Raw genomic sequence first — 11,740 nt, 5'->3', positions numbered from 1 at the left:
CAACTATAGGACTTAAAAAAAACAGCTGAAAAGCCATTTATCTAAAGCTGCTTTCACATAAATCTTTTATTTTCTTATTTTTAACTCAAATTTATAATCCTTCATCTGTTTATAAAATGTTATAATTTTATGACTTTAGTTTTTCTGATGTTAATCTATTTCTGTTTTAAGATAGTTATGATTTCATGATTATGTGAAGCACTTTGTGATTCTATGTCTGTGATAAGTGCTAAATAAATAAAACGAGGGCTGCGGCTTTAGTGGGAATTAAAGAAATCAGCACAACTCTAGCTGCCCTCCACTGTCCAAATAAAACAAAGAGAGTCTTGACGGGTGCCAGCCTTTCATTCCCTTTCTGTTTGTCACACGACAGACTCAGGCATCGTTATGCACCGTGAAAACTTGAAAAAACACACAAATAAACATACAATACATGACAGGATAATCAGTGATCAGTTGGTCAATAAACAAAACAAATTTTCTTCATACCTCGCTTCTCTTGCCAAGGGTGCTAATTAGTGATGGTTTGTAATGAAGAGACTTCAAAAAGCAGTTTCAGCCTGTGTCACTGCAGTGAACAATCATTTACATGTTTTCATTTTGCATCAATTAAACAAAATATAAAATACAGAATAAAATAATTTACCACTTGATATTGTGGCGGCCCTGTCACTGATAGGCCGGCAAGGCCGCATTGCACTCTGGGGGGAGGGTAAGTTGGGGTTGTTTATTCAGTTTGTGGTGTTCTGAGGGTTATTGTGTTGGGGGTTATGTTAGTGTTGGGTGTTTCAGTTTGGAGTTCACGCTGTGTTGTTCTTATCCGGTGCCTGTTGGCACCGTAAGTTAAATGTAAGTGTGGGGGGATGAAAAGGGGAGCCATCCGGCTATTAAAGTGTTTCATGTCTGCCACCTGTCGACTCTTCTTTGCTGCTTCACACACACCCCGCTAGAGGCGGCGCAGACCGCTGCAATATTATTAGAGATCCAAAGTTTCACTGTATTTCAGCCATCAGTGTTTCAGTCATCAGTGTTTCAGCCATCAGTGTTTCAGTCATCAGTGTTTCAGCCATCTGTGTTTCAGCCATCAGTGTTTCAGCCATCAGTGTTTCAGCCATCAGTGTTTCAGCCATCAGTGTTTCAGTCATCAGTGTTTCAGCCATCAGTGTTTCAGCCATCAGTGTTTCAGCCATCAGTGTTTCAGCCATCAGTGTTTCAGTCATCAGTGTTTCAGTCATCAGTGTTTCAGTCATCAGTGTTTCAGCCATCAGTGTTTCAGCCATCAGTGTTTCAGTCATCAGTGTTTCAGCCATCAGTGTTTCAACCATCAGTGTTTCAGCCATCAGTGTTTCAGCCATCAGTGCAAACAAACAAAAAAGTGTTTCATGTCTGCCACCTGTCGACTCTTCTTTGCTGCTTCACACACACCCCGCTAGAGGCAGCGCAGACCGCTGCAATATTATTAGAGATCCAAAGTTTCACTGTATTTCAGCCATCAGTGTTTCAGCCATCAGTGTTTCAGTCATCAGTGTTTCAGCCATCAGTGTTTCAGCCATCAGTGTTTCAGCCATCAGTGTTTCAGTCATCAGTGTTTCAGCCATCAGTGTTTCAGCCATCAGTGTTTCAGCCATCAGTGTTTCAGCCATCAGTGTTTCAGCCATCAGTGTTTCAGCCATCAGTGTTTCAGTCATCAGTGTTTCAGTCATCAGTGTTTCAGCCATCAGTGTTTCAGCCATCAGTGTTTCAGCCATCAGTGTTTCAGCCATCAGTGTTTCAACCATCAGTGTTTCAGCCATCAGTGTTTCAACCATCAGTGTTTCAGCCATCAGTGTTTCAGCCATCAGTGCAAACAAACAAAAAAGTGTTTCATGTCTGCCACCTGTCGACTCTTCTTTGCTGCTTCACACACACCCCGCTAAAGGGCGGCGCAGACCGCTGCAATATTATTAGAGATCCAAAGTTTCACTGTATTTCAGCCATCAGTGTTTCAGCCATCAGTGTTTCAGTCATCAGTGTTTCAGCCATCAGTGTTTCAGCCATCAGTGTTTCAGCCATCAGCGTTTCAGCCATCAGTGTTTCAGCCATCAGTGTTTCAGCCATCAGTGCAAACAAACAAAACAGCAAACTTTTTCTTAACCGGTCAGGTACTGCACACCTGTGCCAGAATAGTGAAACAAAAAACCCAAAGGGGGCGGTACCACAGTGTGCTCTACTGGGCATAAAGAAACAGTACCTCCAATTTTGATGTTTAATGGGAGTTTAGCCATTTAAAAAAACCACTGGCTAAAAGGGAAGGATCTTGTAGAGACTTACCCGTAGTCTGCTGTAGGAAGCTGAGGTTAGAGCCACCAGGCTGGAGAAGGAGGAAGTTTATGGATGAAAGAGGACATGAAGCTCAGAAGGTTGCTGTGGTGACTTCTAAGGGAAAAGGCAAATGAAAAGCAAGATTTTGATATTTCTTTCTACGGACTTCTGGGTTTTATACAAAAGCTGAGCTGGTTCATGAGAAACTAGATGTCCAGAAGATGTTAAAAGGTAAATACCTTTCTGCCAAGGTGCAGCAAAGCGTTAAAAACCACGTGGCCACCCCTCCACAGACACGCAGCGTTACCTGTGTGATGCACCTACATACCTCCGGACGTGCCCGGCTACCACAGTTCGCCCCGCATATACCTGTTTCTCATTTTCAGTCCCAGGTGTCTTCATAAAACATAAAATAATCTAAATTAAGTCCTCAGAGTTGTTCTTAAACCACTGAAAGACCCAATTCAACACAACGCACCTTAAAAAGACACGACTTTCCAAATAGAATAGTTTTAAACGACGGTGGTGTAGAGGAAATAAGCTAGCTAGAAGAGACACGCTAGCTGAAGTCGTTAGCATGACTATAAAGCGCCAAAAGCAGGATTAATCTGACTTTGATCTATGACTTCTGCCGGGCGACTGTCTCCCCCTGGCGGCGAGCTGGAGACATTACAACCAAACTTTTCTGTGGTTGGTGGTGAAATCTAACACAAGAAAGCAACTTTAAAATGAATAAATTCTGTTTTTAAACTGATTTCACAAAATAAATCACAATACAGATTAATTATTGCTTCTGGGCTTTATAATGACCTTTATTCATACAGCAAAAGCACCAAAATCTATCCATCCATCCATTTTCATCCGCTTATCCGGAGTCGGGTCGCGGGGGGAGAGGCCCAGACTTCCCTCTCCCCAGCCACTTGGGCCAGCTTCTCTGGGGAAATCCCAAGGCGTTCCCTGGCCAGGTGAGAGACATAGTCCCTCCAGCGTGTTCTGGGTCTACCTTTAGGTCTCCTCCCGGTTGGACGTGCCTGGAAAACCTCACCAGGGAGGCGTCCTGACCAGATGCCCGAGCCACCTCAACTGGCCCCTCTCGATGTGGAGAAGCATCGGGTCTACTCCGAGCCCCTCCCAGACGGAGAAAACTCATTTCAGCCGCTTGTATCCGCGATCTCGTTCTTTCGGTCACTACCCAAAGCTCATGACCATAGGTGAGGGTAGGAACGTAGATCGACCGGTAAATCGAGAGCTTCGCCTTCTGACTCAGCTCTCTCTTCACCACGACAGACCGGTACAACGCCCGCATCACTGCAGATGCAGCACCAATCCACCTACTGATCTCCTGCTCCAGTTTTCCCTCACTCATGAACAAGACCCCGAGATACTTAAACTCCTCCACTTGGGGCAGGACCTCATCCCTGACCCGGAGAAGGCATTCTACCCTTTTCCGAATCAAGACCATGGTCTCAGATTTAGAGGAGCTGATTCTCATCCCAGCTGCTTCACACTCGGCTGCGAACCGCTCCAGCGAAAGCTGAAGATCACGTTCTGATGAAGCCAACAGGACCACATCATCTGCAAAAAGCAGAGACCTGATCCTCAGGCCACCAAAACGGATGCCCTCCTCACCTTGGCTGCATCTAGAAATCCTGTCCATAAAGGTTATGAACAGAATCGGTGACAAAGGGCAACCTTGGCGGAGTCCAACTCTCACTGGGAACGAGCCCGACTTACTGCCGGCAATGCGGACCAAGCTCTGACACCGGTCATACAGGGACCTAACAGCCCGTATCAGAGGGCCTGGTACCCCATACTCCCGGAGTACCCCCCACAGGGCCCCCCGAGGTCAAACGCCTTCTCCAAATCCACAAAACACACGTAGACTGGTTGGGCAAATTCCCACGCACCCTCCAGGATCCCCCTAAGGGTCTAGAGCTGGTCCAGTGTTCCACGGCCAGGACCAAAACCACATTGCTCCTCCTGAGTAGGAGGAGGAGCACCAAAAAGATTACGTTATAAAAGCTTTAGTATTTAAACTTTTCATTGTTAAAAAAGATTATATAAGTCTGAGAGAACCAGCTGTAACGAGAGTTCAAGTGTACACAAGCCTTACTCATATCTGTGTATTTTACATATTTACACAAGTGTTTTAGTGACATCATCCAAAGTATCTTACATTAGGCATAAAAACATATTTTACAGAAATATATTTTAATTGTTTACAGAGCTGCAAAGAAAATAAGTTTTAAACAAAGTGTCCCGAGATGCAACGGTGTACCGGTACTAATCCAAAATCAGCCCTCTAGCATATTTTTGGGTGCAGCTAAGATAAGTAATGTTTCACTCTCAATCACAAAACCAACCCTGAATAATTACTTAGAAAAACAATTTCATCATCTTGATCATCAGCTGCAATAAAGCTGCAATTCAGTAGAGTTGTAGCTCAGAGAGGGTGCTGCGACCTCCGACCCTCCCAGAGCGTCCTGTCCTTTGATTTTAAGGTTGATGAACTTCACCTTCCAGCTGTTTTCATCTAGCGGCGAGCGAATAAGTCCAAACGTTTGCTCAAAGATGCCGAGACAAGATGAGTCCCTGTGGATTGTCCCAGCCACACCCACCAGCACCAGGCCATGCGGGGAGGCCAAAGCCTTAATGCCATGAGGCTCCAGGTTGGGACTGAAGTGGAGGCGCTCCCCACCAGTCAACGCCAAGAGACGAAGGCTGACCAGTTCAGCACCAGTGAACTCCTCCATCTCTTCAACGTTAGTTCTGAAAAACACAACAGAGTTTAATTTGTCTGTAATCTAAACTTGACTTTGCTCTCACAGGTGGTTCTCTGTTACCTAGAGAGGAGGCGGAGTTTCACATCTGGCCAGAAATGCTGTGGTCCCCATTGTAGTGGCTGGTGGCCCAGTGAAGGGTTCTGACTGTTCAGGAGCTGGAAGAACCACTGACAGAACTGCTGGCCCAGGACCAGCGGGTCAAAGTTCACCTCGACTTTCACACCAGTGGAATCAGATGTCGCCGGCTGCTGCAGGGTCTCCTTCTCCGCCAGAACAGAGGAAGAAACTCAGTCACACAATTGATTTCTGTTCATCTGTTCTTACAAAGCTTTCGTTTTCTGCCTATGGCTCTGCGTGAAACCATGGCAACAAGCCAGCCCACTAGACTTCCGGTCCCTACCTTTACTGGTGACCACAGTTCTAGCGCCCGCTTCACCAGTTGGTGCTTTTCACTGTTCGGAGACATCGTCACTCCTTCCTTCACCAGATATTTGAAAATCAGATCACGCTGAACCTTCCTCCTTCTGAGGAGTTCTTCGGCATTTTTTGAAAATGAAAGAATCGTTTCCGTTGCCTCTGCAAAGACACGACATTAATTAAAAAGCTTAAATTTTTGACACATCAGAAATTTTGTGGGTTTCAGTAACATACTTGGACATGCTAACATAATGTATCGTGGCAGTTTGTTAGCTAACTCCCTTAGCGCTAACTGCACAATAGTGGAAAAAATAAACTTACCACAGACGTTTTCCACAACTATCAACTTATTTGTGACCGTGTCACTAAGTGACATTAAGTCCTCAGCAGTCATTGAGTTTAATATCTTTTTTAATCCAACAGTCTCTGTTTTCGATAGGCCTGGCATTTTCTCAAAGATCTCAAACCCCAGAGGTTTCCTTTGTTGTGTTCGACTAGAAATCGTTCCGTGCGGAAACAAGTTTCAAAGTCAAATTCGTCCTCGAAAAGCTACAAATACAATGACACAATTCAGCGACAAATATCGTATTAATTTATCTTGTGTTCATACTATTTCTGAACAGTATTATCTTAATATGCTTGTTTAAAAGATATAAGGTCAATAAGTTCCAGTTAGAATGTTCTCGGTATATTTTATTACGGTTAGACACTCCAAACGCCGAGTTCAGCGAACGCAGCATTCCAGAGCTTCTACTTACTTTAGAATTGTCGGAATTTTAAGCTCTCTTGCTTCTTTTTTCTTTCCCTTACAATTTAAAAATGATACCACGTACAGTTTTCAAAACTATACAGTTTTACGTTAAACTGGAAAAACGGCAATAAATTAATTTGAAAATTGAAAAATTAGTTGAATTGTTTGCTCGTTTGCTTCCTTGGAAGAGATAATTTTCTGATATTTGTTGTTGTTGCTTGTCACAAAAAGACACTTCAACTTAAGTTGATTGTTTCAAATCACGACAATCTGTTTAATGACAAATAGTTGTGCATATTGATGCTGGAATGACAGAAACGGAACGAAAGCTTAGTTTGCGCGGAGCACGTGAAGGCATCATAGCAGAGCTCGCTAGCTAGCAGCTTCTGCAGGTGCGATGCACCACCGGGGCAGCTCGTCGGTTCACCTGCAAATGATCTTTTGGTTTACGTCACGCCTACCATTCCATTAGTATGTTTTAATTAAAGGTGCTCATTTATTTATAAGCTATTTTTATATTGCACTTCCGCGTCAACCACCCAACCCTGAAAGGTATAAGTCCATCTCGTTTTTCTAAAATTATTAATATTGTGAAACATTTTGTTTACATTACCTTGTCTACAAATAATTTTGGTTTAAAATAAATGTCATACTAATAAAGCATAATGCAAATTTGACACGTTTATTACATTGGAATGTCTTTATTTTGTTTTATTTCAAGATTATATTAACATTTTAAGAATATTTATTAAACAGCTGACTAGAAAGGGACTTACAAAGTGACACAATAGGAAGAGAGAGAGAGAGAGACTGCCACACATCCTACACAAATCAGCAAACATTAATAATTATGTACCGTGCACGTGATTTTGGATCTGTATCATGAATCCAGTCAAGTAAACCACCCTCCAGGAGGACTTTCCCTGGTGCAGAATGTAAAAATCAGCTCTGACTTCTGTCAGATATGCCACGACTGTAAGACTATGACTTATATAAATGCATATGAAGATAAATTTTCTCTCATTAAGGTGAAATCAACGCCTGGAGCCAGTTAAAAGATGGCAATAAAGCGATAATTAAATGTTTGAGGCCATGGTTGACCTGAGCATCTCTCCCTCTTGTTGCAGATGGGCGAGTTTAAGAGCAGTGCTCTTGGCCGGGTAACGGTGTACTCTATCCAGGGCTGCCCACGCTGTGTGCAAGCTAAGGCCACCCTCAAGGGCTTGGGGGTGCCCGTATGTGACGTGGACGTCGGCGCTCATTCAAAGCTCAGGGGGATGCTAACAGAGCTGACGGGACACAGCACCGTACCTCAGATCTTTTTTAACCACGTCTACGTTGGTGGGGGGGATGACCTCCTGGAACTGGTGAGACAGGAAACTAAAGCGACTGCGGTGACGTTGTTCATGTTTAGTCCCTGAATTAGAATTGCCCAGCTGTGTTTTTCATCTCAGGCTCCTGAGGAGCTTGAGAGGCTGGTGACCCTGGTCAAAGACCAACTCTCACTGGAGCGACCTCCTCCAGCAGAAGCCCCGCCGCTTCCAGACAGGAATCTATCAGTGGATGTGGGCAGAGCAGCTGATGGAGGTGAGCTGCAAAAGAGCCTAAATCTGAGTGATTACGGGAAAGTGCTGATGGATGAGGTGTGTGCAAGTGCGTTTTTAGAGGTGTGTGATCAACACACAGACAGGTGATACAGGAAACCCGACACACTGGATGTCTCAGCAGCACCAGACCGCTGCACTGCAGCTCATTACAGTATCTGTGATAATTAAGCTCCCGGTGTCTGCAGAGAGGCACCTGCACAGGAGAAAAGGTTTCAGCAAGTTCACTTCCTGTTATTCCCCATCCAGATAATGGATGGATGGATGATAGGAACACCTACTGGATATGTTCATCCCTGTGCTCCCTCTCCTCCCAGCTGCTGAGCTCTCTTTGCTTCTACGAGAGATTACTCTGAAACTGTTCTCGGAGCATCTTTCTGATGACGGCAAGGTGACACGACGGCTGTTTTCTGAGCCTGACTCTAATGGAGTGAACTTTTCTGATTGCTGTTGTTTTTGCTCCTACAGTCTGTGGACTACAGTGGGATGTGTGTGAACCCTGGGTTTGCACGTTACTGTGAGCTCGCCGTTCAGCTGCAAAGGGTGGAGCTGCTGTCACTGAGCCGTGACGAGAAGCTGGCCTTCTTCATCAACATCTACAATGCCTTAGTCATCCATGGGTTCCTACGCCTGGGAGCCCCCACCAACCTGTGGCAGAGATACAGAGTAGGACTTCCTTAGTCAGGAAAAAGCTCCTTTAGTGTTCAGATATAAATTAACTCCAGTTACAAGCATAAATTATCATCTTTTATGTTAAAAGGTCTTTTTCACTGGGAAATCATGTAAAATGTGTTCTTTTTGAGCCCATGCATGCTTAAGGGGAACAGTTTCTCCAACCCCATCTCCCCCATCAGCTGCAGGAAGGAAGCAGACTGAAAACGACTGGGTCAGAAAAGCCAGTCTCTTCTACATCACCAGGAAAATTAGCATTCATGGCTCCGCCCACCTTGGTTTGGAGCCGCCCACAGGAAGGAGAGAGCAGAGCACATCTCTGCTGGTAATAGAAGCTAACCGTTAGCATTAGCAACTGTACAAAATGGCAGAACTTTTTCCAGCTCGTGACAGTGGAGACAAACCATCAAAGGTGCATTTTTTTTAACCGGGGACGAGTGAAGGGAGGCAGTGGAAGAGTTGCATTGCTGTTAGCCAATCAGAGGCTATACATCTTCCTATCAGGAATATTAACGAGTTAGCTCATCTCCTATTTGCCTCCTGCTCTTGCAGCTAACCTCTACTTCCTGAAACAGAAACCTTCTCCCAGTGCACCAGAGATCACAGCAGATTTACTGAATTAAGTGAATGAAACACTTTAGTCGCATGAATGTAAACGTCACGTTTGTTTGTTTTTTGTAGTTCTTCAACTACGTGAGTTACTTTATTGGAGGAGAAGTTTTCACTTTGCAGGACATTGAAAACGGTGTCCTGAGAGGGAACAGGAGGGGTGTGGCTCAGCTGCGAAGGCCCTTCTCCAAGTCAGATCCACGTCTTCAGGTGTTCACATTCACTCCTTCATTGGCATTCACTCCTTCATTGGCTATAAAAACCACTAAACTGTATTTTTAAGGAACCATGAGTCCCTGTTCCTTTATAACCCCACTACTGTTAAAATGACATGTCCCTTCTTTGTTGACCACAAGGTGGCACTTCCTGATGCTGAGCCCCTCATTCACTTTGCCTTGAACTGTGGTGCAAACAGCAGCCCACCTATTAAAATATACACTCCACAGGTAGGTGGACTCATCTGTGATCCGGTTTAAACAACAACAGGAAAACGATGAGTTTGCTACTCTGAACTCTTTCAGGATATCGACATCCAGCTCCGCGCAGCAGCCGAGGCCTTCCTGGAGAACGACGGCGGCTGCCTGGTGGATTCTGAGAAGGGAGAAGTGAGACTGAGTCAGATATTCAAGTGGTACAAGTCTGACTTCGGAGGCACCGATGAGAAGGTAGACTTGGCACCTTTTACGTCTGGCTGTTTATGGCAGATGATGCTTTCTTACCTTCTCTTACAGGTGCTGAAGTGGGTGCTGGATCACATGGGAGACTCTGAGAAGAAGGCCAGGCTGCGGGGCGTCCTTTCTTCTGGGAAGATTAAAGTCACCTTCCTTTCTTATGACTGGAGCTCCAACAACTCCCACTGAGCCTGCGTGGTTTGATTGATCTCTAAACGTTCTCTTCTTGACTGAATCGAGAGGGTTGATGATGAACTCCAAACCAAACGAGCTGTGCACCGTAGCTCTGAATCAAACTTTAACCGTAGGCTGACCCCTTCTTTCCACCGAACGTGAAAGCATCACGAAACGTACTGCACGGCTATTTGCCGCCGTTCTAGTGGACGGGTTCCTTTCCTCGGCAGTAAAGTGTAACATTTTGGACGTGACCCATAAGTGAAGGGACACTATCATTACATCTCAAGTCTATGTTTTAGGTGCTATGCTTCCAAAACGTCAAACTCACGTGTGGTGTTGCAATTCTCCTGTGATGCGGGACCAGCGGCGTGGAATGTTTGGGCTATTGTTTCAGATGAGTTTGTGGGTAAAACAATGCATTCATGTCACGCAGCGCTATCACGTTACATATGCCACTTTCACGTTGCCCGCCGCGTACACATTACACGCCACACTTACTTACCCGCCGCTTTCACGTTGCCCGCCGCGTACACGTTACATGCTGCTTTCATGTCCAGTGGAAAGAAGGGGTAACTGTTTGTGGGGAAATTTGCAAACCAACATTTTGTTCTCCAACAGGTCAGCAGTAGCATGTTTGTTCATCTGACCTTTAATGCTTTTGGACTCTGGTTCCTTGTTTTTTCCAGCAGCTCAGGAGTGAAGGATAACTGCTATGCTAAATCCTGCTTTGACGAGCCATTTCAAAGCCCCACAAACTCCTGAATCTGGTCTTTTAAGAGCTGCAGATTTAGGTTTTAAAGTCTCCAGATGTCAAAATGCATAATTCTGCTTTACCTGCGAGCAGCTTCTCCTTTGTGTTTCAGTGCTGTTGCATCGATTATTCAGAGTTTTTATACCGGTCTCGAGGCGCTTTAAATCCAGGTCTTCCTCCGATGCTCGTTATTAAAGGGCTCTTGCTGCGTTTTTACCAGAGTTACATTAACTCCACGTTTTTGGAATGAACTCTGACACTTGGCATGTCTATTCTAACTTTGTATGCTGACATGTTTGTACTTCGTTCACCAAGTTTTAGGCTTGTTGTAGTTCTAAATGTCAATAATGAGCAAACTTTATGCAATTATTTCATCATGTTGGCTGAAGTGAACGTTTTCCGTCTCACACCTGCCGTAACACGCTGTTCAGCTCACTTAGGTGTGGGTTTTAATTTAAATCTAGAAGTTTAAGAAAACTTTAGTTTTTTATTCTTTTTTTAAGGATGATTTTTTTTCACCATAGATTTAAAATTAGTTCCACTTATTTAATATCAGAACGACAAATGCTGCATGTTTAAGCACTTTTACCTTTCCAAGGCAGCGTTGCATGATTTCATAACGTTTTTATTAAACTCGGCAGCACCAGAGCCAAACACTGGTCTTAGGATGTCTGGTGTGCATGAAGAGGGGCCGGAGAGGCCTGCAGCGGCAATGCTTGGTTATAAAGGAGGAGTTTGCAGATCTGTCATTAATAAGCTGCAAAAATGTAATATTGCTGAGGAAGATGACACGTTGTTCTTAAAATGACATCATTTTCTACTCTTTGGTGTCCTTGAGTGAAAACTGGACAACATGGGAAGCACTTTGTGGTGAAAATGATCATAAAAAGAGGTTTTTCATTTGTACCTCAACTGTATCAGGAAAATCGTATGCAAAACTTTTAGTAACAATTCTAATAAAAATTGTAATACTTATTCAAAGAGTTAACAAAAATCTGTGTTTA

General features: G+C 44.3%; 2 protein-coding genes across 2 annotated transcripts; one reads left to right on the top strand and one right to left on the bottom strand.

Moving 5' to 3' along the window:
- Nucleotides 1–4,409: 4,409 nt before the first annotated feature.
- On the bottom strand, nt 4,410–6,204 carry c14h3orf38 (chromosome 14 C3orf38 homolog). Its single transcript, XM_015965538.3, has 4 exons — nt 5,823–6,204; nt 5,485–5,660; nt 5,145–5,344; nt 4,410–5,070 (listed from the first exon to the last, which is right to left on the bottom strand). The coding sequence occupies exons 1-4, from the start codon at nt 5,947–5,949 to the stop codon at nt 4,707–4,709; spliced, it is 867 nt and encodes a 288-aa protein (XP_015821024.1). The 5' UTR covers nt 5,950–6,204; the 3' UTR covers nt 4,410–4,706.
- Nucleotides 6,205–6,298: 94 nt separating this feature from the next.
- zgc:152951 (uncharacterized) lies at nt 6,299–11,711 on the top strand. The gene is made up of 9 exons (XM_015965537.3): nt 6,299–6,804; nt 7,380–7,619; nt 7,707–7,839; nt 8,174–8,247; nt 8,325–8,522; nt 9,210–9,347; nt 9,494–9,583; nt 9,659–9,802; nt 9,869–11,711. The coding sequence occupies exons 2-9, from the start codon at nt 7,380–7,382 to the stop codon at nt 9,995–9,997; spliced, it is 1,146 nt and encodes a 381-aa protein (XP_015821023.1). The 5' UTR covers nt 6,299–6,804; the 3' UTR covers nt 9,998–11,711.
- The last annotated feature ends 29 nt before the right edge of the window (nt 11,712–11,740 follow it).

The sequence above is a fragment of the Nothobranchius furzeri genome, chromosome 14 (assembly GCF_043380555.1).
Source record: "Nothobranchius furzeri strain GRZ-AD chromosome 14, NfurGRZ-RIMD1, whole genome shotgun sequence".
Lineage (NCBI taxonomy): Eukaryota > Metazoa > Chordata > Actinopteri > Cyprinodontiformes > Nothobranchiidae > Nothobranchius > Nothobranchius furzeri.
This window is presented reverse-complemented; position numbering and strand designations above follow the sequence as displayed.